Source organism: Arabidopsis lyrata (assembly GCF_000004255.2).
Source record: "Arabidopsis lyrata subsp. lyrata unplaced genomic scaffold ARALYscaffold_2, whole genome shotgun sequence".
In the NCBI taxonomy this organism is placed as follows: domain Eukaryota; kingdom Viridiplantae; phylum Streptophyta; class Magnoliopsida; order Brassicales; family Brassicaceae; genus Arabidopsis; species Arabidopsis lyrata.
The window spans coordinates 13,462,652-13,488,507 of NW_003302554.1; the positions used below are offsets into that span (position 1 = coordinate 13,462,652).

A 25,856-nucleotide genomic window follows, 5' to 3' on the forward strand; every position below is an offset into this window, starting at 1 on the left:
AAATATTGTATAAAGTAAGCTTAAGCTAGATGGATTTTAAAGGAAATAATATTTTACCAGACAAACCTAATTCATTAATTATAAAAACAAGAAAAGGAAATCATGAAAGCCTGTTTTTCGAGGATTTTAATAACAAAAAATAAAATAAAATAATAGTAGAATAAAATAACCCCAAAATGAAAGTTGTCACTGTCAACTGATTGTAATAATTGGAATAACTACGTGTTTAAATTAAACCATACAGATTTAACTAATCAAATCAATTTTAACCAATCTTTGAAACTAAACCTTTTAGCTCAAAAAAAAAAATAAAAAAATAATCCGCTGCAAATTATAATGCTTGAATACTTTGGCTATGGCGGTGTTTATGTTTAATGATCAAAAAGCTCTGTTTTTTATGCAAGCGTGGGTATAAATCCAGAACCTTTTCCGATTTTATTTTTCTTCTCCTTTCTTCTTCTTCTTCACTTCCTTTTTTTTTTTCTTCTCCATTTCTAAAAAAAACCACTCGTTTGCTTATCTTTTTCTCTCTCTGTCTCTCTCTCTCTCTCTCTGCAGCTGAAGAACAGAGAAAAGGGTTTTTATTATCTGACCCAAAGGACCCAGTTTCAATTCAGCTTTTGTTGTTAGAAATTGAGGAAAAAGATTCAAAATTTGTTCATAAAGTGGTGGCACATATTCTGTAATATGGGTATCTTTCTTCTGACTCTTTTAGCTCGATTATTAGCTTAAATCTGGTTTAGGGTTTTTGGAGTTTGCACGGATAAATCATGATCCTTTTTGTCTTCCGTTGACTGATACTGTTCCTTTTCTGAATCTAGTGATTTGGGTTTCTCTTGTTCTTCATTGAATCATTGTTCTTCAAGGTGGATGTATCACTAAAAAACGAAGTTGAATGTGTTTGTGTGGTGGTTGGTTTGTAGTGGTTTTGATCTTGGAGGTTTTTTGATTAGTGGTGTTCATCAAGTTTTAGAATTGAAGATGGATTTAAGTGAGAAAGATGAGTTTTCAGCAGAGAAGAGGAATCCTGATAACTATGATTCGGTTAATAATCCGTCTGGAGATTGGCGAGTTTCGGGTTCTAACCCGATTGATTCATATCCTTCAGAGAATCTGATATCAGCTGGTCCTGCGTCTTGTTCTCCATCTCAGATGATGGATTCATTTGGGCAAACTCTTTGGTATGATCCCACTAGTGTTCAGGCTATGGGTTATGGCGGTTTTAGTGTCCAGAACAATGGTGGTAATGCTTCGTCTTCTTCGTTTAGGGGTAATATTGATAGATCTCTTGAAATGGGTTGGAACTTGCCTAATTTGTTGCCTCCTAAAGGCAATGGTCTTTTCCTGCCGAATGCGAGTACTTTCCTTCCTCCGAGTATGGCTCAGTTCCCGGCTGATTCAGGGTTCATAGAGCGTGCTGCGAGGTTTTCGCTTTTTAGTGGTGGGAATTTTAGTGATATGGTGAATCAACCACTTGGGAATCCTGAGTCGATTGGTTTGTTTCTTCAAGGTGGTGGAACAATGCAAGGGCAGTGTCAATGTGATGAACTTAATGTTGGTGAACCTCACAATGATGTATCTACAGCAGTGAAAGACCCAACTGTTAGATCTTGTGAACAAGCTAAACCGAATGTTCCTGGATCGGGCAATGTATCCGAGGATACTCAGTCTAGTGGTGGTAACGGTCGGAAAGGTAGAGAAACTTCTTCCAACACAAAGAAGAGGAAAAGAAATGGGCAGGTGAAGATTTGAAGTTACTCTTCTATTTTTGTTCTCTCAGCCTTTTTATGTTTCTTTTTAACATTCGTAATCTTTTCGGTTTGTAGAATTCTGAAGCAGCTCAGTCACACAGATCTCAGCAATCTGAGGAAGAACCAGACAATAATGGTGATAAAAAGCGGAATAGTGAGCAAAGTCCAAATTCACCTGGAAACAAGACAAACAGTGGGAAACGACAAGGCAAACAAAGTTCTGATCTTCCAAAAGATGGATATATTCATGTGCGGGCACGAAGAGGCCAGGCTACAAATAGCCATAGTCTTGCAGAAAGAGTAGAATTTCTACAACTATCTTGGAAGTTGAGTAGAAGCTATCTTTTATGGTATTTTCATCTAATTAACTTTGTGATTATAGGTTAGGAGAGAAAAAATTAGTGAAAGGATGAAGTTTCTTCAAGATCTTGTACCGGGTTGCAACAAGGTAAGGTCTTTGTTGATAATGATGGATATTAATATGTAAGAACAGAGACAACGCTAATGCAGAAAAATAAATTGTGTGTTTGCAGGTGACTGGGAAGGCAGTTATGCTTGACGAAATCATAAACTACGTACAATCACTACAACGCCAAGTTGAGGTATGACATTTCCTAATTCTCAACGAAGTGCTCTTTGTGTTTGCTTTTTGTAAATCAATTCTTTTTCTCATTTTCTTCTCTTTTGCTTAAACAGTTTTTATCGATGAAACTTGCAACTGTGAACCCACAAATGGACTTTAACCTTGAAGGTCTTCTTGCAAAAGATGTAAGCTATTTTTGCAAGTCTTTTAACTAATTCTCCTCATCCTAAGGTTCTAGTAAACTGAATTATATGCGCAGGCACTTCAACTACGAGCTGGTTCTTCATCTACTACAACACCATTCACCCCAAATATGGCAATGGCTTATCCTCCTCTACCACATGGATTCATGCAACAAACCCTTTCCAGCATCGGAAGGACCATTAGCTCTCCATTGTCTTCTATGAATGGTGGATTCAAGCGACAGGTATGTATTAGCGATTTAGTGGTCTGTAAAGTGAACAATCCGAGCTCATAATCTGATTTTGTTGGTGATTAACTTTGTAAAATAGGAAACAAATGGATGGGAGGGTGATTTGCAAAATGTGATCCACATTAACTATGGAGCTGGTGATGTCACACCTGACCCTCAAGCAGCAGCTACAGGTGAAATCTGAAACCTGTATTACCTTTTTTTCACCAAATGATATTAGTAATTTTTTTGGTAAACCTTCTCTGTAATTTTTTCTTATTACAGCATCTCTCCCAGCTGCAAATATGAAGGTTGAGCCATGATATTTCTTCTTGTTAGATAGAATATTAAATTATTGTAATCTTTTTTTTTTTTTCTTTTTAAAAGTTACTATATGTACTATATTATAATGATGTTACTATTAACGAATACGATACTACGACTACTACTACTAAGCCTTTGAGATTAGTGGAAGAAGAGTATAAATTGTGAACACCAACATTGCAAAATAGTTTTGTATAAGTCATAACATTTTTAGTTTGTTCTGCTATCTCAATATTTGTATTGTGGATTCGTTGTCACGACGGAAAATGCCTGATACGGCTATATGAAAATATAACTCGTTTTGAAAATTTGTCAAATAAATGTTATAATGTATAATAGGATATCCAATGGAGTATAGTGATGATACGATTTTTGACTGAGTATCATATTGTCGGAGTAATGAAATCATAAGAATATTTGAGAAAAAAAGTCTTAACAACGAAACTAGAAATGTTTTTTTTAAGAAGCCCTGTTTTTTACAAACCAAAGAGGATACACACTATTATATTTGAAGTAATATTATTCGTTCTCTATTTTAAAGTTTCATTTCTCTATCATGGAGTGAAACTATTTTTGTTTATAAATGATATTTTGACATTTAAAGTTTTCTTTTACTTGAACAATATTATAACACAATTTGTAGTCATTTAGTTAATTAAGTTGTAGATAATTTATTTTGTAAATTAAAAACTAGTTATATAGAAAAAATAAATCATCAAAATACAATAACAATAATATTTCTCTACTTAAAAATACATAACTTTTATTGAAATTTTGAGTTACAATAAAGTGAGTAGGTTAAATTCACAATTTAGATAACTAATTTTGTTTTAAAAATGAATAATTAAGTGAAGAAAAAATATATTTGGAATATTATTTTTAGAGTGGGAAATAGATGAATATGCGAGAGAAAACTCTAACTCTATTTAGAATCAAAAATAGAGTAATGGGTTGAAGATATCTTTAGCGAAACACTTTTTGAACTGCAAACGGTCTAATCACAAGTGAATATCATAAAAATAATTTCACATATATACCATCAAACAGATCAAATCTAGAACTTGAAAAACCTATTGCAAGATCTCTAATCCCCAAATCTACGAACCTATAAACGTCTAAAAGTATTGATCAAAGAAAACTTATTGAACTTACCGCTATTACTAATGGTTCACCTGCAAAATGATGTTCAGAGGCTTTTTTGTCTTCATCATTACCTTCGACCTTCTTACTCCATATTTGATAAAAATAAATAAAAAATTATAAATATAGTAAAAATCTTACCGCAATGATTGGGAGACTCCAGTTTTGTGGAAAATTAGCTATTGCTCCTTAATGGATGAGATTGTAGCAGTTATTATGATCCACGATCTCATCCATCAAGTTTATGAATTTTTCATGAAGGTTAAAATCAAAAAATTTGTGTGTATCATCTGTGCATAAATATATGATGCTTCTACGATTTTTTTTTTGTATTTTGAAGATTAAATTATTCAGATTTGGAAAATTCTTGAGCACAAGAGATAATGATTCCTCATCCAAATATACAACACCGACTCTAAAATTGTGTACTTTTTTTTATTTAGCAGACATGATTACTTTAAACTTTCACAAAACAATCATTAAATAAATTTCTACTTAAATATTTAAGAGATGAGTTATGAGATCATATTATATATGAGTTATGTCTTCATCAAGTTATGTATCTTAATCTCATATTTCTCATAACTCAAGTATGAACATTATGAATTCATGTTAATAAACTTTGTAGAATAATCAGAAATTGTTGATTTTCTTCTTATTTTGGGATATTATATATTTTGCCTCTGTTGTTGATATCATATTACTCATTTTGGCTTTAACAAGAAGATCTAAATAAATTGTACTAATTCAGTATAATACAAGAAGACGAGATTAGGTATGTTAGATAAGAAAATAATTCTGCATATTAAAAAATTACAGAATAAAATAATCTACTAAATAATCATTTACTTGCAAAATAGATTTTTATTTGTATTTAAATCAGAATGAAACTATGCTTTTTTTTTTTTAATTAGTAAAAAGATTTACAGAATTGTTGTAGACTAAGCCTAAAGAAAGTCAAACGGATCTCTCTGGTTTATTCAACTAAACCGGTTGGTTTAGTTCCATCAGATTTGACTATAAATGTTTTATATACCCAAAAAAACAAAGATGAGTATGGCGTCGAACTACTACTCTGCTCAGATAAAGCAATGCATTGGGTTGGGAGCGAGTCGCCATGTGAAGATGATCCATGGGAATATTATCAGAACTCTTCCTCATCCAGAGACGTTTTTGCATAACAACATCGTCCACGCGTATGCTTTAATCAGAAGCTCCATTTATGCACGCCGAGTGTTCGACGGAATTCCCCAACCAAACCTTTTCTCCTGGAACAATCTTCTTTTGGCTTATTCAAAATCTGGGCATCTCTCAGAGATGGAACGTACCTTTGAGAAGCTTCCTGATCGTGATGGTGTCACTTGGAACGTGCTTATTGAAGGCTATTCCTTGAGTGGATTGGTTGGTGCCGCTGTCAAGGCTTATAACACGATGATGAAAGATTTTTCTTCTAATTTGACTAGGGTTACGTTGATGACAATGTTGAAACTTTCTTCTAGCAATGGGCATGTTAGTTTGGGGAAGCAGATTCATGGGCAGGTTATCAAACTTGGGTTTGAGTCTTATCTTTTAGTTGGGAGTCCATTGTTGGATATGTATTCAAAAGTTGGTTGCATCTCTGATGCAAAGAAGGTTTTTTACGGGCTGGACGATAGAAATACGGTTATGTACAATACGCTGATGGGTGGACTTCTAGCATGTGGAATGATCGAAGATGCACTGCAGTTATTTCGAGGAATGGAGAAAGATTCAGTTTCTTGGTCAGCGATGATTAAAGGACTTGCTCAAAATGGAATGGAAAAGGAGGCTATTGAATGTTTCAGAGAGATGAAAATAGAAGGCTTGAAGATGGATCAATATCCTTTTGGAAGTGTACTACCTGCTTGTGGAGGATTAGGAGCAATAAACGATGGGAGACAGATTCATGCTTGTATAATCAGAACCAATCTTCAGGATCACATATATGTAGGCAGTGCTCTCATTGACATGTATTGCAAGTGTAAGTGTTTACATTATGCAAAGACTGTTTTTGATAGAATGAAGCAGAAGAATGTTGTGTCTTGGACAGCAATGGTTGTGGGTTATGGCCAGACCGGGCGTGCTGGAGAGGCTGTTAAAATTTTCCTTGATATGCAAAGAAGTGGAATTGACCCAGATCATTATACTCTAGGACAAGCGATCAGTGCGTGTGCCAACATAAGTAGCTTAGAAGAGGGCTCCCAGTTTCATGGAAAAGCTATAACTGCTGGCCTAATACATTACATCACTGTTTCGAATTCATTGGTGACTCTGTATGGAAAATGTGGTGATATTGATGATTCTACTAGGCTGTTCAACGAGATGAATGTCAGGGATGAAGTCTCTTGGACTGCAATGGTTTCTGCGTATGCCCAATTTGGAAGGGCTGTCGAGGCTATACAGTTGTTTGACAAAATGGTTCAACTAGGACTAAAACCTGATGGAGTGACTTTGACCGGTGTTATTTCTGCTTGCAGCAGGGCAGGGTTAGTGGAGAAAGGACAAAGATATTTTGAGTTAATGATAAATGAATATGGAATAGTGCCGAGTAATGGCCATTATTCTTGCATGATCGATCTGTTTAGTAGATCTGGAAGGATAGAGGAAGCCATGGGTTTCATAAATGGGATGCCGTTTCGTCCAGATGCAATTGGTTGGACTACTTTACTCAGCGCATGTAGAAATAAAGGTAACTTGGAAATAGGTAAATGGGCGGCTGAATCACTCATAGAATTAGATCCTCACCATCCTGCTGGCTATACCCTATTATCAAGCATATATGCTTCAAAGGGGAAATGGGATTGTGTGGCCCAGTTAAGGCGGGGAATGAAAGAGAAGAACGTGAGAAAAGAACCCGGACAGAGTTGGATCAAATGGAAAGGAAAATTGCACAGTTTCTCAGCTGATGACGAGTCGAGTCCATATTCAGATCAGATATATGCTAAGCTCGAGGAATTGTACCAAAAAATCATAGATAATGGTTATAAACCAGATACCAGTTTTGTCCACCATGATGTCGAGGAAGCTGTTAAAATAAAGATGCTTAACTGTCACAGTGAAAGGCTTGCAATTGCTTTTGGGTTGATATTTGTACCCTCAGGCCTACCTATTAGAGTAGGAAAAAATCTTCGAGTGTGTGTGGATTGCCACAATGCCACTAAACATATCTCAAGCGTCACTGGTAGAGAGATACTTGTCAGAGATGCTGTTAGGTTTCACCGTTTTAAAGATGGAACTTGCTCATGCGGAGATTTCTGGTAGGTTTTATCTTGGAATTTTCTGAACATAGAGCAAAGCATGATGAATCTCCATCACTAATCTGAAAAATCAAAACAGAGCCGGGTAGATTCAAGTAAGACTTATTTCTCTTTGCTTCCAATATTTTCTCATTTTCTGATGCTAGTCTTCTAATTTTATTTTTGTGCTGCCAATCTTTGTAATAGGATTCGGAGCCTGAATAGTTGCATTGGACTCCAATTGGGTGAATTGTTCATATAATTTGACTGCAACATGGACAAAGCTGGAGAACATGAATGGTAAGGGCTAACTGGATTTGTGATTTTATATATCATAAAGTTGAAGATTGGTGGTTTAGTTTCTGTTCTTTCGATACACTAACTGGAAATCGGTGTACTATAAAGGCGTGTGGATCCATAAACAAAGTATTCACGTTTTAATGATCAAAGTTGTCAGGAGAATGTGAACTACTATTTCTTTTGTGACCACAACGTAATAAAATCACATTTCAAACTGAATACTTTATACACAGTGAGCAGAGAGAGAGAGCAATAGTTCATAACAGTTAAAAATTTTGACATGTTAGTTTTTTATGTGATATAAGTAGAGAAACTTGGCATCTTGTCCAAACGCCTCAAAATATTTTCTGCCATCTGCCTTGTGTTACCATCTCCACGATGGAAGGCACTAACCAACATACCTGACAGCATCCTATCTTGTGATATTTCACTGGCATACTTATCTCCGCCTCTAATTATGAACTTGTCAATCATCCAAAATGCTTTCTGCAATAGAGACTCTTTCTTGTGTTCTTTGACTGCATTTAGAATTAGTTGTACTGCATTCATTTCACTCAGCATGCTTAAACTCTTCTCCACATCGACCTTGTCATCTAATAGCGTGCATATAGCAGCTAATGCTGACTCCACTACCTCTACTTTATCACTCTGCAAACATGCTAGTAGCTTCGTGATTGCATTTGCTTCAACCAAGCAAAATGTGTTTTTTGCAGAACATACCCCTCTGTGGATTGCACAGATTTCTATTTGCTTCTTTTTGGATGAACGGAGGGAAAAAGACCTAGGCATACTCAGGGATCCCATGAATTTCGTGCTCCTAGGTTGAGGTGGCCTCGATAAAGTCATAGTTGTAGATGATAGATTTTCTAGTCCAGTCGCTGATAACCTTTGAACTTCGTCGCTTGATGTTTTCATCAATAAATCAACAAACACTGATGTCAAATCATGGTTTCTGGCTAGGTACATCATTTGGGGCTCGTACAATGTAGTTGTGAATCTCACTAAGATGCCAACGAGACCTTCCAGAAAATCAGTAGCATACCTGCTTGTTCGTGTTCCACTTCTTTGAATCAGATGGATTGCATGCAGAATTTCAGACACTATGCTCTCGTTGACCAGTGCTAAATTAAGAGTCAGATTTTGATGAGGCAGTTTAGCAAGTAACTTAGCTGAAACAGCATGCTTTTCTGTTATTTGATTTGCTTCTACTGGGCACTGGATAAGATTCTCTGGCTGGCCTCTAGTTTTACATAGTCTCTCTGATAGCGTGTGACCGATGTAGGGGGTAAGTGCTATCAGAAGTTTTAATGCTCCAACCCCCAATTCTTCATGAGGATTGTTGATGAGTTCTATCATGGCGAAGCTTGCGTCGGTTTCTTTGATCACTGAGACAATTGTTGCCATCGCCCTGGGTGATTTGGACAAGGATAGGAGTATCCTGATCAAATTAATGTTAAGATCGTCTGGGCTTGAGTTCTTGAGCATTTGGATGATGTTGTATACAAAGTAATCCGAGCCTAATGTGTGGCCATGAGTATTCACCTCAAAGGTCTCATGTTCCAGCCCAGATTCCAGTATATTTGCAAGTATTGTAGCAGCTTCGTTCCTGGAGTTCATCAGATCACTAAAAACTCGCTTGGTGAACATCTCTTCGACCATGATCTTGATGATGCCAACTTCTACCAATATCTGGTTGTTGGGGTGATACAATGAAATATGAGCTAGAGCTTTGAAGGCGGCTCTTCTAGCGTCAGTATTTTCACTTTGCACCAGCCCAATGAGCGCAGGGCAAGCCTTCTCAGCTACGTAAGTTTTTTTCTCATGTCCAATATCAATTTCCACAAGGTACGCAGCCATTGCCACCTGAGTCTCTTCACTCCCTGCCATATATCATTCGGAAGCAAACTGATATTAATCAACATCAATTCATTGTTTATCATTTCACCCCAGGTAATGCTTACATAGTAACTAAGCTCCATATACTTTGGAGAGAAAAGCAGTAATGAATTACCTTCTGCTAGATGCCCCAGAAGAGGTTCCAATAGCCCACTCTCTGCCATTTGCTTGATATTCTCAGGACACTTCTCTAGATTTCTTAAGATTTTGTCTGATGTTTCAGATGCAAAGGCATCCAACTCTCTGTTATACTTCGCGGTAACTAACATCAATATCGCCCCTGTAGCAGTCCCAATCTTCTCACACGCATGTTGGGATTTCGAAAGCTCAAGCAGTAAGGCTTGTGCTGCATGTCTTACAGGCTGGTGACTGCTTCCCAAAAGTTTGATTATGCATGACATAGTTATTGTCTTCGTAATCATTTCCTGTAAGATACTTCGAAACATAAAAATCTATTGAAACAAGAAGTAGAAGTCCTTTGTCTAGGACAAAGAAATACAGCAGCGCATATCATGTAAGGTAGTGTGCTCTTGCATAATGGGTAAGTAAAAGAGATCCAACCTTTCCGTCATCAGTGTCTTCATCCGCCAGTGTCCTTAACAACCGTAGCAGCTCATACCTCACATCTTTACTTCTGTATGTCAGGTATCTATCAAGCAGCTGAATGATCCCAGCTTCACGGACTCGTACCTTGTTGTACTGTTTCCCTTCACAGGTCATTTGCAGATCTCTGAATGCGTCGATAACCATACTTTCTGAACCGCCTAAGGATAAAGCTGCATGAGCCACTTTGATTCTTGCTGCCTCGTTACGTACTTTCCATTCCTGAATGATGGTTTTCAAGACAACATTTTCACTTAATTCAGTGGTCAACTTTTGCCCGGTAACTGGACAGTTGATCTCATCGGAGTTTCCAAAACTGTCAAACCACTCTATTACTGCTTGTCTTTCGCAGGTTACTCCTGTTTCTGTGGTGACAGGATCATCCATTATCTCTTTGGTCAATGGGCAGATGAAAGCTTGGTATGGAGGCTCCATGAACTGTGTCACCTGTGGTAACATTGACAAGGATTCGCTAAGAATTCCATACTTTCTCTGGCTGCTAGCATTCGAGCTCTGGCTTGGGATATCTGGTATTTCGGTAATTTGTGATTGTGATTTACTGAGATCTCCATGCTCTCTCTGGCTGCTAACATATGTGCTCTGGCTTGGGATATCTGGTATTTCGGTTACTTGTGATTGTGATTCACTATGATTTCCATGCTTTCTCTGGCGGCTAACATATGTGCTCTGGCTTGGGATATCTGGTATTTCGGTCATTGATTGTGATTCACTATACATCATGTAACTTTCATAGGAAAATTCAGGATCAGTGGGATAGAGATCTTCCTCCATTTGCTCTGACACAATTTCCGGTGAATGCTTTGCAGAAATCTTCTGCTGCCCATTCTGTATCATCTCACTTTTACTACCATCTCCAATGTTAGCATTCTGCATCTCATTTGAAAGAGACTGAATAACCACTCCTATATATTCTTCCTCGTCGAATGTTGATTCGGGTATGGACTGCAAAGTTTCACCCATCTGCTTCACAACACCTTCAAAACCTGCCTCAATGCTTCTCAGATCAGTAGTTGATTCAGCTCCGTTACTTTCTTGAGATTTCTCAACCAGATTCTTGGCCACATCTACACTATCGGATAGTGATTCAAAAATATCAATTGAACATACGACGTTGCTCTCTGCTGTCTGTATCTCCATTAACACAACTGAAACTCGATAAAAGTAGCAAGCGCATTCGAGGACCTCTCTGTTTCTGCTTGCAAGGACTCCAAAGATGTGATCACCTCAGAAATGGACCCTAACAACGATCCAATCAGAGTATCACTTGTGCCTATATCTTCTTCTTGAGTCTGAGATCACAAAAATAGGCGGAAAGGTGAGAGATTCCGTTGGTTTCAGAATTGAGATGATTCGAAAGATATGATCAAGAATTTTTTTGAAGGTGCAAAAGGAAACAAGAGAAGATTGAAGAAAGTCTTACCGACATCCCATTTGTTCAAAGATGGTCTTGTCTCACTCTGCTTACCAAGTCTCCAACAGTTAACTTCATCTAGCAAAAGACTTGAAGGACACACTTGGTCCTCTGTTTCAGAGAAGTTGGAACCCACTAAAGGTAAATTTGTTGCTCTGATGATGATTGAGGAGACGACTTTTTAGGAGGAAGTGGGGTCACAGTAAAATTGAAGGAGTCAAATCAGAGACTCTGATTCAGAGTAGTTTGTTAAGCATATTCTTTACGAAAACATGTGTTTGGATTTTGTTGACTTTGTTTGCTTCTTCTTGCACTATCTCTCTTCTGCAGATGATGGTTGGTCTGAAACTTTTTGTTGTACTTTGACGTCTTCCTGATATTTCCGTGTACTTTGTTTAAATACAAAAGAATTTGGTGGGTACTGTCCAATGTCGTTGTCTTTCTTTCTTTATTGGGTTTTGTTTAATGATAAAATCTTGAATTGGTAAGATATGCCATTGGATCACATTGACTTGTATATATATCTCTCTTCATGTTCGTTGTAGTGGTGCAGAATAATATTTGATCAAGTCGTTGTTTCTTGCTTGGCTCTTGGGTATAAAATATATATATCAAAAGATGTGGAGTTTTTTATTCATTACCAATTGTTTTGAGTTAGTCTATCCTTTCTTTACACTTTTTACATTGCTTGAATTAAAATTACAAACTCTCTTTGAATTTGAAAGCATTGGAAGAGATAACTTTTCTCTGTTTTCCATCAATTGGAATTATGATGACTCTGACATACTTATTTGGAGAAAGAGTAGGCTTTAGCATCCTTCTTATCATAATGTAGCTAGCATTTGGAAAGATTTAAAGATCTGATGAGTCTTAATACTCCATCTAACATTCAGGGCAGAGTAAGTGATTGAGTCTTTGCCTGAGGGAGGTGTTTTGCGTAATAATCTCTGCTTATTCTGCTTTTTTCAAGTCAAGTTGCTCCATTTGTTGTTTCATTCATTCTCTCAATTGAAGTTAAGCGTTTGAGTCCACATTTAACATTATAAGAAAACCAATAATGGTATGAAAGCTTTCACAGTTCTAAATTAACAATAAAGAGCATACATTTTCCCTCTTTTCTTTTCTTAATTGTATCTAGTTTGGGTTTAGAATCTGAAATCTTTCATTTGACAATAATCATATGTCCATTGCTCACATCCATGTGAATTATATGATAGATATATAGAAGAAACACACTACTGAGAACACTTGAATAAGATCTATTTTAAGACAAAAATCATCAATTTGTAAAAGCTCTGTCATTTTCAAAACTCAAAACTTTACACTTAAAAAAAATAAAAGCTTTGCATGTCACAGGAGAGGACTCAGATTCGCCTTTTCTCAGACAAATTAGAGGATATACTCATCCGCCATGGCTGCTAATTCCTTATAGCCCTGCCATGAAAGAGAGTGTTACCACAATGTCTGGTCTATTGACTTCTTAAGAATCATCATAGTCGAGCTTAACCCAAAAAAACAACCTCCGGGAGCAGAGCCTCATACTTAAACTAATGAAGGTCAAGAACCCTAAAAAATCTCTCCTTTTTGGGAAATTTATAGTACCCAATTTCCAGTTTCACCCTCAGATGATTATTCAACACTCGGACCGATGAAAGGGTATTTCGGTCATTAAAGAAAAAATACAAAAAGTGCCAGTGACGGTTAACTAAACCGGATTCAGGTTTACTTAACCGGTTTTAGGAGTCCTCGTGAAATCATTCAGGTTTACATGGGAAGGTGGAAGTTGGGTGGGAATTATTTTGTAGCCTCGGCCTTAAAGGAGTGAAGCACAATGATCTTAGGATTTTGTAGGAGAGGTTTAAAGGAGGAAGCAGATGCCTTGTTCAATAAAATGAAAGAAAACCCAAATAGTGGTACCTAATTAGGGTACGTCTTAGAGATGGTGACACAGCTGTGTCTGGTGGAGATGCTTCAACAATAATTTTGGTCACTAAATATGTTGCATGATGGGAGATTGGACAAAAGCTTTCTTGAAACAGTTTCATTATCCTCTAGAGAAGAGGAGTGGTAGAGCATCCATCTTTCGTTCAAAGCAACTGTGAGGTGAATCAGCTTTTTAATTATATTGCTTTTTTCATGTGATTACTTCTTGACGCAGTTTACGTTTTCATGTTAAAGTTGTTTTGTGTCCGAGCTGCTTCATGGACAAGACTGGTGTTACTCTTTGTTCTTTCCTTGATAGGTTGCAAACACACTTGTTAATCAGTGATGAGAGTCTACATTATAAGAACTTTATTTCGCAAGCTAATCTATGTACAAGAGACCATTTTGATTGGAATTGAGATAAGTGCATGGTGGTAATCCAGCTTGGTTCAGGCTTAAGTATCCGTATATAGCAATCGGTGCTTTAGCACCCTCCGCTCATACTCTTCAGTTTGATAAGATTATTCGTCTTGAAGCTTCTATGAGACCGTTTCGCAGGATTTCAAGGTCTGTATATTTCTAACACAGTTGGTACAAAAAAGTATATTCAATGAAAGCTGTTAAGAGCTTCTCATGCCTCTTGCTAAGAGCCGGACGTGATTGTTAACTGTTTGAAGTCATCAAGAGAAGCTGGAGGTTTTTTTCCACCATGAAAGCTAGCTGGTTACAAGAACTCAACAAAAAGTTCAGAACTTGGAAGTAAAAATCTGCAGCTTTCCCTCATTGTTGACAAAGCTGCGCTCTCTATCTTTTGATGATCTATTGTCTAATCCTTAACAATCACAGGGATCTTCACTCTGTCACTTCAGCCTCAAGGTGGCTAGAGTCAGCCTTTATCGATACAGCAATGGTTAATTGTCCAACTCCATCAAATTCCATGGCTCCACTGCCTGCTTATCCGGTGGAGGAGGTAATACATGTTAGAGTGTACAAAGTACTATCTTTATTAATTGTACTGGTTTATTCACAATGAGACATCCTCCTATTACATCAGTCTGCAAGATCATTGAAGACGGAGAAGCCAGCAAACTTGATCGTGCATTTGCAGCTGCAAACTATTCAGATTCAGAGAATTGCTTCGATATTGAAAACCAAACTGATCCTCATGGATTCATTCAATGGTTGGGATTGGCAGGTATTCAAGAGTCTATCTGTTTCTCCTTGTTATTCAACTTACTTAATGGATCAGTGCTACTATCAGATATATGAAAAAAAAAAGGATTGCACAGATATGGTAATGCCAATAAACTATTCGAACCAGAACATGTTTCCACCATTTGAAAATGATGACAAAGGAGACCAAGACCCCACTGGACTACCACCGAGGTTTGTTCAAGTTTTTTCTCTTTTCTTTTCCAAATAACAGACCTAAAGCTCAGCTTTTAATCCGAGTCTGTTAATTGCGGAGAATATAGATGGTGTTGAAGAGATTTGGTAACAACATTATATTCTCCAATACCAATAGAATGCAGGATCCATGGAGCAGAGAAGGGTAAGTCACTCATTCCATATTCCATGTCAATATAATGAACAAGGAAACTGAACCCTGTTTGGTTTAAAGCAGGAACTCACCATACACATCTCAGGGCTGCTACGAAGACGACCCTGCGTGAATGAACAGAGGAGGCAAGAAGTTGCTGAGATTGAGAAATGGATCAGTGAGTATTACACTGATCTGAGACAAGAAGAGCAAGCCAAGTAAAAGGACCAAACACAACATTAGAAACATTGTCTGTGATGAGATCGTCCAAGAGTACAAAATTATCGAATTATTTTTTCTCCCAACCAACACAATTACGTTAAATTATGTAGTGGAAGTCCCATGCTAGAAATCCGTTGGATTTGTAATCAACCCGAGTTTTAAAGGATTTCATTGCTTATGATGAAACAAAAGACACAAACATGTAACCATATTGGACCGGGAGCTTCCTTATAAAATTCAGCTAGTGATTTATTAAACAAAATAGGTGATTAAGCATGATGCGGGGATAGCTCAGTTGGGAGAGCGTCAGACTGAAGATCTGAAGGTCGCGTGTTCGATCCACGCTCACCGCATTTTTTTGTTTTTTTTTCACACCAAATTAAAAACATAATAAAGATAGAGATAGCGATGCAAGATAGAACAACTCAAATTAAATGATACATTTTATCAAAAAAAAAGTTAATTGATATAGTTAATTATCCGTTCATCGGTTAAGTCGGTGAATATAAACTAATGTATTCATGCATCCTATGTATGCGTTAGTTGGGAGAGATCAGACTGAAGATTTGAAGGTCGCGTGTTCGATCCACGCTCACCGCATTTTTCATTTTTTTTTCCACACCAAATTAAAAACATAATTAAGGTAGACATCGTGATGCAAGACATAACAATCCAAGTTAACTGATACATTTTATCAAAAAAAAAAAGTTAATTGATATTGAAAAGATTTGTTTTTTCTTGTTATTGGGATATTCCGAGTTAATTATCCGTTCACCGGTTTAAGTCGGTGAATATGAATAATAATGTACTCATGCATCTTATGTATGCGTCAGTTGGGAGAGCATCAGACTGAAGATCTGAAGGTAGCGTGTTCGATCAACGCTCACCGCATTTTTCATTTTTGTTTTTTTTTTCATACCAAATTAAGAACATAATAAAGATAGAGATAGCGGTACAAGACAGAACACCCAAGTTAACTGATACATTTTATAAAAAAAAAAAAAGTTAACTGATACTAAAAAGATTTTTATTCTTGTTATTGTATTCGGAGTTAATTATACGTTCAACGGTTTAAGTCGGTGAATATGAACAATAATGTACTCATGCATCCTATGTATGCGTCAGTTGGGTGAGCATCACACTGAAGATCTGAAGGTCGCGTATTCAATCCACGCTCACCGCATTTTTCATTTTTTTTTTCACACCAAATTAAGAACATAATAAAGATAGAGATAGCGATGCAAGACAGAACAACCCAAGTTAACTAATACATTTTATTAGAAAAAAAAAAAGAAAGTTAACTGATATTGAAAAGATTTTGTTTTTCTTGTTATTGGGATATTCCGAGTTAATTATCCGTTCACCGGTTTAAGTCGGTGAATATGAACAATAATGTACTCATGCATCCTATGAATTACAAATAATGAGAATATTAAGTTTTGTTCCCAAATTTAGCACATCATCTACAAAGTTCCAAAAATAGCACAAATTTAATATAAAACTATATTTAATATGTACCTTAAATTGAAAATAAGGAATCCAAATAAGGGAAATGATCATCGGATTCAAAGATGTCAAGATATTTGGCTAGACTTAATTCGGTAAAGAAGTTGTTTTCTTATCGGGAATAATGCAAATTAAATGCTGAACTTTTTCATTACGTCGTTTTTAATCCCCAACTTTTCCTGAAACGATTTAAATGCTGAACTTTCTTTGACTTTCCATTTAAATGTCAAACTTTGTTTGACTTTTCCATTTAAGACCCGACGTTCATAACCCTAGAAATTGATTACACTTCGATGGCACACCACGGACTCCGACAACGTTCGATGTTATAGAACTTGAACTCATTATACCAAGTTGAGAGAATCACAAGAATGAATCCAAAAGAGAATGAGTAAATCCCAGAAGAGAATGAGAGAAATCTGAAGCTTTCGATTTCTAGGGTTATGGGTTTGGGGATTTTTCGATTTGGGGCAAATGAGTTTGATTGGGGTTTTGTAAATTCAAAAAACGACGTCGTTTATGTGTATTAAAACGGCATCGTTTTAATTTAAGAGGAGCTATTAACGGCATTTAATCGGCGTTTAATTGTTCCGTTGATCGACTTAACGTCGGGTCTTAAATGGCAAAGTCAAATAAAGTTTGGCATTTAAATGGAAAGTCAAAAAAAGTTTACTATTTAAATCGTTTCAGGCAAAGTTGAGGATTAAAAATGACGTAATGAAAAAGTTCATCATTTAATTGGCATTTTTCCCTTTTCTTATCTCATTGTTTGACCTATCTTATGTTGAAATACTTCTTTGACCCATTGTTTTTCTTGTTTGAAGGCAGTCAGGACCGGCCCAAATTCTTTGGATGCCTAAAGCAAAAATATTTTTGGCCCATTAACAAAATCTGTCAAAAAAGCAAAAAATACAAGTTTTAACATTTATGGGAATCGAAACTGTGACCTGGACATTAATAATGTTCGGACAGACCACGGTAACATTTTTAAAAAATGATGCCCATAAACTACTTATAATTATTGCTGCCTAAAGCCCTCGCTTCATGGGCTTTAGCCATGGGCCGGCCCTGGAAGGCACTATCGGATTCGTGCTTTGAAGCGTAATTTTCAATCTTACAACGATGAGTCCTTTCAACAATTCTACCTTCACCGAGATCTGCGTCATGCAATCCAAGAAGTTTGGTGTTAGCTATTTTGTAATGAGAATCCATAGTTGAACTCCTCGTGATGTAGATTTTTGTTTTTCTAAGTAGTTGTTTTGTTGTTAGATGGAGTTTGTTAGTGAGATCTAATGTTGGTTGAGTGTAGTGTACAGTTTTACACTATGCATTGAGTTTTTTTTTTTTTTTTTTCATCAAACACCATTTCTATTAAGATATCGGAAAGAGACTCTCCGGGAGAGTCTCTTTCTTTCTTTTTTTTTTTTTGATAACAAAAAAAAAAAAAAGACTCTCCGCTAGAGAGAGCCAATCAGGAACCGATGAACTTACATGGGAGAAGAGACTGTTACGAGCCCGAGCTTTTTTGGCTAACAAGTCTGCTCGAGTATTAGAACTACGAGGAAGAAATCTAACATTAAAAGAAGGGAAAAAACAAACGAGTGACCGAAAAGAGGTCATTTCTGCTGCAAAAGTTGGCCAAACGTCTTGGTTGTCGAGGAGAGAAATCATGTCAGAGCAATCGGATGCGAAGGCGCCAGTGGTAATGCCTAGCGAGATCATACATTCCATTGCCTAAAGCAAGGAATCAATTTCCGCGTGGAGCGGTGAGAGACTTCTTCTCGAACTCTTTAGGCCAAGATGAAGAATGTGGTCTTGGTCGACTAAAACCCAACCATGTCCACTTAGGGTATCCTCCGTATGCCAGGAAGCATCAATCTAACATTCCGAGATCCGGGGAAGAGAAGAGTGGGGTAGAACTGAGCGGGCAAGAGGCTCGGGATCTGCCGCATCTTTCAAGTTAGCTTGCTTCCAGACAGAAGCTTCTCGTAAAGCCAAGGCCAAAGTCTCCAAAGGGGGTTCTTTGAAGTTTTCAAATAGAAAACGATTACGGCTTTTCCAGATATACCATAGTATCCATGGAAAGAGTTCTAAAACATCCTCCTCTATTCCAAACTCTCGACCTCGCCAGAAGAGGAAATCGAAGTTGTAGAAGAGGGAATTTCTAGGGAAGATGTGTCCGGAAGAGGGAATAGGTGATAATGCCCAAATTTGTCTCGAGGGCGGGCATTCAAAAAGAAGATGGTTAATAGATTCTTCTTCCCCTCCGCAGCGAGGGCAAACTTTGTCGGTACCAATATGTCGGTAGACAAGTTTTTGGCTTGTCGCTAGACAACCCGAGATACATTACCACGCGAAATGCATAAGCTTCCGCGTAGTTTTAAGCTTCCATACTTGTGCATGAAGAGTCGAAACACCCGGTCCCTGAAAAGGGGGGTCACAAGTAGGACGAGACAGAGCTCTCCCGGCCCAATTGTGGAAGTCGGATTCACACACTCAAGTATTTTGTTAAGTGGGAAAGATTATTCTTGAGGGACAAAAATAAATATGTAAAAAACTTATAAATCGATACGAAAATTGCTATAGTATTTCTCTCTTGAGAGGAAGATCCCCTTTTCATGGCCATTGGCCTCTATATTTATACATAAATAAACGACATTAAAATGAGTAATTAAGCACAATTATTTCTTCTTAAATGTGTCCGTTTTGATTCTTCGGCTTTAATGCTCAACGTTTGAATTTGAGTTGACTCTGATCTTCATGGGCCTCGCCTCTTTTGGCCCAAGTGTCCTTGAACCGACTTGCCCATGCCTTTTTCATTGAACTCGTGTCACAGTGCAGTCACTTCGGATTCTCGAAATGGTGACAACCATTTCGAACATCCCTTCGGCTCACGGGTCCAATGGGCTTCATCCTTTATGGGCCATTACCCTGATTACGTGGCAATCTTTGGTTGGTCTCGTACTTCTGGTGCGGGATCCGACACCAACAATTAGCCCCCCAAGTTCTTCGAAGTGCTATTCCAATTCGGAGGACTTTAAATGCTCAAGTGGCCAAAGATTGCGCTCGAGAATCTTTATGATTTCCCGCCGAAAATCCCATCACTCCTTTAATTTCGGCAATAGCCATTTTTAACCGAGTGACATCTGTCATCATTATGACCGTATATTGATTAATTACTATTAAAACGGGAAAAACCTTCCCACTTCCCACACGACTTCCGAGGCGGTTTCATCATTAGCTTGAGGTAACTTCTTTTCACCATTACTCTCTTCTTTTACTTTTGTACTTTAATCAAAACCTCTCTCTTCGTTCCTTCACCAAAACCCTTCTTCGCCGGATCTTGAATTTTTCTTTCTTCCCAATGACTTCTGATTCCGATAGACCCGAGTCTCCGTCTTTCGACGAGAGGCGTTCTAGTAACGACGAGTGCACCCGCCCTGGTGACATTGCCGGTCCGCACTATAGGTCCACTTGTACTCTTCAATCCCTCGAGCGGTTGAAAGAGCTTTGCCGGATTCCGCCGGAAATTATGGCGGAAGCACAAATAGCTTCCCCCACAGAATCCCCAGAGAACCATCGTGATGGTTACTTCTGTGTGTATGAAATTTATTTCAAAGGTTGCGGGCTGACCTTTCCTCTTCCCGAAGCCCTAGTTCTATACCTAGCGGCTCTTGAAATCGCTCTTCCCCAATTAACCCCAAATCTTCTCCGTACTATTCTTGGAATTATAACAATCGCGGCGGAGGCCGGTTACGTTATCGGAGTTGCTGAACTAAATGAGCTTCTGAGCGTGAGAAGTTCATCGAAGAAAACGGGGTATTTCTCAGCATATCCCAATGCCAACAGGAACATCATTTCACATCTTCCGAACAAGGATGAAAATTGGCATCATCCTTGGTTTCTAATTAAGAAAACTCCCGCTTCGATTGGAAATCTCGCAGATTTTCTCCCTTCGAAGTGGTCTGCGAAACCCGGTAGTGATTAGGTTGCCCGTATCTTTTCCGATTGTTTCTTTATCTTTATTGGCTAACACCGTTGTTTCATTTCGCAGCTTTCATCGCTTCCAATCTCCCATCTGAAGAGTTCATCGAATTCTTCAAAATAATTCTTGAAGGGGAAACCCTTTGGAATTCCTTCACTCTTGAACGATTCCTAGAAGCTAACCACAGACTCAGGATTAGTCCGCCTGGTCATCTTCACCAAATTCCTCCCCCTCCCTCAACTCAGGGAATGTCATCTCGGGCCCTTGCGGCCAAGCGTAAGTTGCTTTCCAAGCCGATGGCTGAGGCTTGCGAGGAGAAGAAAAAGTTTCTCGCGACTTCTATAGACAAGAAGGACTACAGTAGAACCTTGCTGGTTGATGATGGCAGCACCGAGGGAGCTCGATCTGTCGCTTCCTTCAGATTAACTCCTCGTCGCGATCGTCGCGACTCACGTTCTCCTCGGAGGGATCGATCTCCTCGCCGTGATTCACCTCGTCCTTCCCGAGATGATTTTAGTAACGAGCCAATTAAGAACTTGGTTCGCCGAAAGAGAGACAAGTCCTCTCGCAGTGATCCTTCCCCGCAGAGGGAAAAGTCAAGGGCCCGGACTGACCGCTCACCTCGGTCATCCCCTCCTTCTGAACCAATGGGTCCTCCACGACCGGTTGACATGTCCTCCTCTTCCCAGCCTGATAGTGGAAAGACCGCCCGGAGCGCGTCTCCGAAAAAAGGAGATTCTGAATCTCGAGATGCTCCCTCGAGGCTGAAGCCTGCTCTTGTACCTCAAGTCAAATCGCTTTCAGGTTTGGTGATTTACACACACTTAAACTTTTGTCTTTATTAAAATTCCAATTTTTACAATTCTTCCTTCTTCGCAGCTATGGAGACAGAAGGCAGCGTCTTCCGATGCTTCAGGACCCGTTCGGGTTCGATCTTGCCAGATTTCAACAAATGGCGCCCTGCGATTCGTGAACGTTATTTGCTTCACGCGCATCACTCATCTCGGGTTAGTTCCGCTTTCTTTTATGTATATTTTTTATTGTATTGCCATTCTGCGAACTGACTCGTCATCCCGGGTTCATGTATAACGCCAGGCTCAAAGCAAATTTAACGACATGATCGAACATTACGAAGGGTTGGTCATTGGCCGGGAGAAGGAGATTGACATGTGGACAAAGAAACTCTCCGCCCTTGAGGCCGAACTCAGTTCTTCTGCCGGCTCCAAGCATGATCTGGAGGACAAAGTCGACAATTTAACATCCGAGCTCGCGCAGATAAAGGGGGAGCTGCAGGGTCAGTACGACCAGAACTTCAAACTCCAGGAAGAGTTTTCTGGTATTCAAGGTAGGCTTCAAGAGTCCGAATCAAACGCTGATTCCCTGAACAACCAACTCATCGAGCTCAACGCGAAGTACAAGGCGATCGCCAAATTGCGTGACTCCGAGTTGGCGAGGTCGGCATCAAAAGCCAGAAAAGAGGTCAAGGGACGTGGGATGGAGTTGATCCAAGAGGCCATCCGATTCATGCAGACTGAGAAGGCTAGGTCTGACTTGGAATCTGACATCAAGGAGCACGAGAGCAACCTGATCCTACTGGATCAAATCCATGATGCAGATTTCTCCGAGGATCAAGAGAGAACCGAACTATCGGCTAATCTTTCTGAAAAGTGGAGTCGCTTGGCAGCTCTTCCTACTTCGACCTTCAACCCTTAGGACTTCGAGGAATTCTTCACCGAATCGCCTCCTATAAGCGAATCAGGTCTAGACTGGGCAGGTAATGCTTGGCTCCTGACATTTATTACCTTTCCTTTTCTTGCACCTTTGATTGACTGGAATTATTATTCCTAGGCTCAAGTGAGGCGGAGGACGTTGTCCCGCCCGTAGCTCCTATGGTATCGGAGGTCACTCCGGAGGTTGGTTGTACCGCGGAGGGTGGTCAGGGAGCTTCATCTGATCAAGCAGCTGCCAAGGACGCGAATGAAGCTTCGACTGTTGAGCCGGACTCCGAGGTGGCTGCTGCTCCGTAGTGGCTGTGTCCACTTTAAATTAGGGATTGTCCCTTTATTTTTAAGACTTAATTTCAAACTTATTTTTGCCTAAGGAGGCTTTATTATTATTTTCTTTTGAACAAGATATTTGCCTGAGGAGGCTTTTAAACCTTTCTAGGTTGTGACCCAAGGGGGTTTGGTTAAAATTAAATGCGGGTTTGCAAAGTCCGCTTTTAACCTTTTGTGGCCTTGTGGCAATGCTTTCGAGATTTTTAGGCTGATCAGACCTTTCTCTTTAGAATGCGAGAACTGAGCTCGGCTTAAAGCGAGTTTCCCACTTCGGGTTTAGTCAACTCGGTAAACTTGTTGGGCTTGAGCCTTAGAAACTTTTGTAGTTAATGCGACGGTTGCCTTTTCCTTTCTCAAGGAAAACGGCTCGTCTTTTAATGCAATAATTGCCTTTTCTCGATTTTCCAAAAATGATAACCCACTCGGAAACGCTACCATTAATGGATTTATGGTTCCAAGACAAACCCTAAATCATTATAAATAAAGGCTTACCTACCTCTAGGCTTTATTAAACATGACTATAGAATCTCACTTGAGAAATATTTTAAGAATGGAAAACGAAGAAGTAGCCCCCATCGCTCCCGGCAGCCCACTTTTCTTGTCCGGCGACGGATTTGAACCGGCTGGCGTTCTCTTTCCTCACGCCGTCTTTCACTTCCCTTCAAAGGAGAAGAAAGAGGCTTGCGACTTCATCGACAAGGTAAATATTTAAAGTTTTTGACTTAAAAACATTTTGCTTCATCTTATTCACTTTTTTTTATGTTAGGTCGCCGACAAGCACCGTCGCTTATGTGAAGAGAGGCAGCGGCTGGGCCTCAAAAGGCAAACACTCGAGGCTCGCATCGCTCGAGTGGAGAGGAAGATACGGGCCTTGGAAAGCGATCCCTTTCAATGGGAGTGGCGGAACTTCGACTCCGTTGCTGAGATCCCGAAGATGCTTCGGATGTATCTCCGCGCCAGAGGAGTCCCAGGTCCCGTGAACGCCCCTGTCTGCGCCGTTCCATCCGACAGTGAAGAGGAAGAGGACTTGGAGGAGGAGGCCAGCAACTGCCGGAAACGCGTTCGGGATCGTTCCGAAGTGGATGCCACGAACAAGGCGTCCACTTCGGAAACTAAACCGGCGATGAAGGAGCCTGTTCCTGAGCCTCTCCCATAAATGTTCTTTTAACTTCTTCACTTTCTTTTTTTTTTTTAAAAACTCGTAATGGGCTTCGGCCCTTTTTATTTATGGAAATATTTGCTACTTTCCTTTCTTTCCAAATATTCTTGGAGATGCGTCTTTTAATGCATGATCCATTCGAGGGCATAAATCTCTCCGCGAATCACTCCATTCCTTGGATAAAATCCGCAGCTTGCTAAGGATATGGGGTTCCTATAAATTATAGGTTCAATTTCCTTTTACTTCTCATCCTTTTTTTCATTTTAGCAGGTATGGAGTTCAATCTTCGCTGTTCAGAATCTATGCCCGACTTCTCCAGAATCGGAATGATGAATGAAGATGTTTCAAATGAGCCAAACAGGCAGCCTTCCCCACTTCGCGGCTTCTCGAGATCTCAGATCCAAGCTCCATGTGCTTTGATCAGGAATCTCCCAATCAGAGACCAAGGAACAGCGACGGCGTTCATAGAGACACTTGAGCTTCAACACCGGAAGCTTATGTCGGAAAAGAGGAGACTCCGGAAGAGGATTAACCGGATGCAACACAGGCTTACTACAGTGTCAAGAAATCTTCACATCCTTGAGTCTCACCCCGGAGAGTGGATTGAGCTTGGAATCTCTGACTTTGCTCGAATTCCGGACTGCATGATGTCAATCCTCGATCTTGCTGGTCAAGGAGTTGAAGTGTTCTGCTCGTCAACAGAGATTTCGTAGTTCGAAGTGTACGATGTGGGACACTTCTTTTTTTTTTTTTTTTGAATAAAACGCTTTACTTCCAATCTCTTGTATGTTCGCATAGCCGAACCTTCTTCCTTTAATAAAGAAATAAAACAAAAACTTTATTAATAGCTGAACCCGTTTTCGAGCTGCCTACGTACCCATTTCGGGATCAAGCCAAATCGTAGTTCATGTACATAAACAATGCATTAAACATAAAATTTCTTTAGGTTGATCACATTCCAAGGTCGCTTGACCGGATTGTCTTCTAAGTCTTTCAACCTATAAACACCGTTCCGAACCACTTCAGTAATGATGTAAGGTCCTTCCCAATTAATACCAAGTTTACCGGCACCTTCTTCTTTTTTGTTGTCAAAGACGCGCCTTAATACATAATCTCCCACGAAGAACGGCCTACTTTTAACTTTAGAATTGTAATACCGGGCTGCTGCTTGTTGGTAATTCTGGATCCGAATTAGAGCTTGATCACGCCTTTCATTTATGGTATCTAGTGAATCATTAAGCATTGCTGAATTTTCTTCCTCATTTAACGGTGCTTCCGTTCGGCGAAGTCCGGGCACATTGAGTTCGGCTGGTACTACCGCTTCCATGCCGTAAACCAAAGAGAATGGAGTTTCTCCTGTAGGTCGTCTAGGGGTTGTTCGATAGGCCCACAGGACGGGCTGGAGTTCTTCATACCATCCTCCCTTTAGATGACTTAAGCGTTTCTTGAGATTGCTTAATATTGTCTTGTTCGCGGCTTCAGCTTGTCCGTTTCCTTGCGGATATCGTGGAGTAGAATAACTAACTTTGATTCCCCAGTCCGCACAAAAGGCATCAAACTCGTGTGAAATGAATTGTGGTCCATTATCAGTGACTATTTCGTACGGAACTCCATGTCGACATATAATGTTCTTCCAAATAAAAGTCTTCACCGCCGAATCCTTGATACCAACATACGCCTCAGCTTCAATCCATTTCGAAAAGTAGTCCGTAAGGACTAAAAGGTACTGTACACCTCGAGTTGATTTGTGCAATGGTCCAATGATGTCC

The 25,856-nt window shown here is 39.2% G+C and overlaps 5 protein-coding genes and 1 non-coding gene across 8 annotated transcripts; 5 read left to right on the forward strand and 1 right to left on the reverse strand.

The window, feature by feature from the left end:
* The first annotated feature begins 297 nt into the window (after positions 1-297).
* On the forward strand, positions 298-3,302 carry LOC9324756 (transcription factor bHLH49). 2 transcript variants are annotated; one of them, XM_021035762.1, is made up of 9 exons: positions 298-409; positions 559-1,740; positions 1,827-2,051; positions 2,134-2,199; positions 2,285-2,353; positions 2,448-2,519; positions 2,594-2,761; positions 2,847-2,940; positions 3,032-3,302. In XM_021035762.1, exons 2-9 carry the CDS (start codon positions 982-984, stop codon positions 3,067-3,069), a joined length of 1,491 nt encoding a protein of 496 aa, XP_020891421.1. In that variant the 5' UTR covers positions 298-409; positions 559-981; the 3' UTR covers positions 3,070-3,302. The 2 variants fall into 2 exon arrangements, with proteins under 2 accessions (XP_020891421.1, XP_020891422.1); XM_021035763.1 differs by lacking the exon at positions 298-409 and having other exon boundaries at positions 464-691; positions 822-1,740.
* Positions 3,303-5,265: 1,963 nt separating this feature from the next.
* LOC9323279 (putative pentatricopeptide repeat-containing protein At1g68930) lies at positions 5,266-8,811 on the forward strand. Its single transcript, XM_002887168.2, has 3 exons — positions 5,266-7,580; positions 7,672-7,764; positions 8,725-8,811. The coding sequence occupies exon 1, from the start codon at positions 5,267-5,269 to the stop codon at positions 7,487-7,489; it is 2,223 nt and encodes a 740-aa protein (XP_002887214.1). The 5' UTR covers position 5,266; the 3' UTR covers positions 7,490-7,580; positions 7,672-7,764; positions 8,725-8,811.
* LOC9323280 (putative U-box domain-containing protein 42) lies at positions 7,771-12,033 on the reverse strand. 2 transcript variants are annotated; one of them, XM_021035911.1, is made up of 4 exons: positions 11,705-12,033; positions 10,222-11,573; positions 9,776-10,085; positions 7,771-9,644 (listed from the first exon to the last, which is right to left on the reverse strand). In XM_021035911.1, exons 2-4 carry the CDS (start codon positions 11,419-11,421, stop codon positions 8,056-8,058), a joined length of 3,099 nt encoding a protein of 1,032 aa, XP_020891570.1. In that variant the 5' UTR covers positions 11,422-11,573; positions 11,705-12,033; the 3' UTR covers positions 7,771-8,055. The 2 variants fall into 2 exon arrangements, with proteins under 2 accessions (XP_020891570.1, XP_002888693.1); XM_002888647.2 differs by having other exon boundaries at positions 10,222-11,808.
* On the forward strand, positions 11,515-12,116 carry LOC110224214. Its single transcript, XM_021010073.1, is given in 3 exon segments — positions 11,515-11,552; positions 11,666-11,765; positions 11,767-12,116. Coding segments are annotated over 3 exon segments (252 nt in total). The 3' UTR covers positions 11,881-12,116.
* Positions 12,117-13,701: 1,585 nt separating this feature from the next.
* LOC9324757 (lysosomal Pro-X carboxypeptidase) lies at positions 13,702-15,050 on the forward strand. The gene is made up of 5 exons (XM_021010074.1): positions 13,702-13,762; positions 14,062-14,185; positions 14,465-14,588; positions 14,673-14,813; positions 15,045-15,050. The coding sequence occupies exons 1-5, from the start codon at positions 13,702-13,704 to the stop codon at positions 15,048-15,050; spliced, it is 456 nt and encodes a 151-aa protein (XP_020865733.1).
* Positions 15,051-15,660: 610 nt separating this feature from the next.
* TRNAF-GAA lies at positions 15,661-15,733 on the forward strand. The gene has a single exon. It is a non-coding gene; the product is annotated as a tRNA-Phe (tRNA).
* The last annotated feature ends 10,123 nt before the right edge of the window (positions 15,734-25,856 follow it).

Bases quoted from the DNA above. Each gene is read 5' to 3' on its own strand.
- LOC9324756 (XM_021035762.1), top strand. From the start codon at position 982: ATGGATTTAAGTGAGAAAGATGAGTTTTCAGCAGAGAAGAGGAATCCT. The intron at 1,741-1,826 runs GTGAAGATTTGA...TTCGGTTTGTAG, and splicing joins AGAGGAAAAGAAATGGGCAG to AATTCTGAAGCAGCTCAGTC. The intron at 2,052-2,133 runs GTAGAATTTCTA...TTGTGATTATAG, and splicing joins GCCATAGTCTTGCAGAAAGA to GTTAGGAGAGAAAAAATTAG.
- LOC9323279 (XM_002887168.2), top strand. From the start codon at position 5,267: ATGGCGTCGAACTACTACTCTGCTCAGATAAAGCAATGCATTGGGTTG.
- LOC9323280 (XM_021035911.1), bottom strand. From the start codon at position 11,421: ATGGAGATACAGACAGCAGAGAGCAACGTCGTATGTTCAATTGATATT. The intron at 10,086-10,221 runs GTTGGATCTCTT...AGTATCTTACAG, and splicing joins AAGACACTGATGACGGAAAG to GAAATGATTACGAAGACAAT. The intron at 9,645-9,775 runs GTAATTCATTAC...GATATATGGCAG, and splicing joins TCTGGGGCATCTAGCAGAAG to GGAGTGAAGAGACTCAGGTG.
- LOC9324757 (XM_021010074.1), top strand. From the start codon at position 13,702: ATGGGAGATTGGACAAAAGCTTTCTTGAAACAGTTTCATTATCCTCTA. The intron at 13,763-14,061 runs GTAGAGCATCCA...GTGGTAATCCAG, and splicing joins TCCTCTAGAGAAGAGGAGTG to CTTGGTTCAGGCTTAAGTAT. The intron at 14,186-14,464 runs GTCTGTATATTT...TAACAATCACAG, and splicing joins CCGTTTCGCAGGATTTCAAG to GGATCTTCACTCTGTCACTT.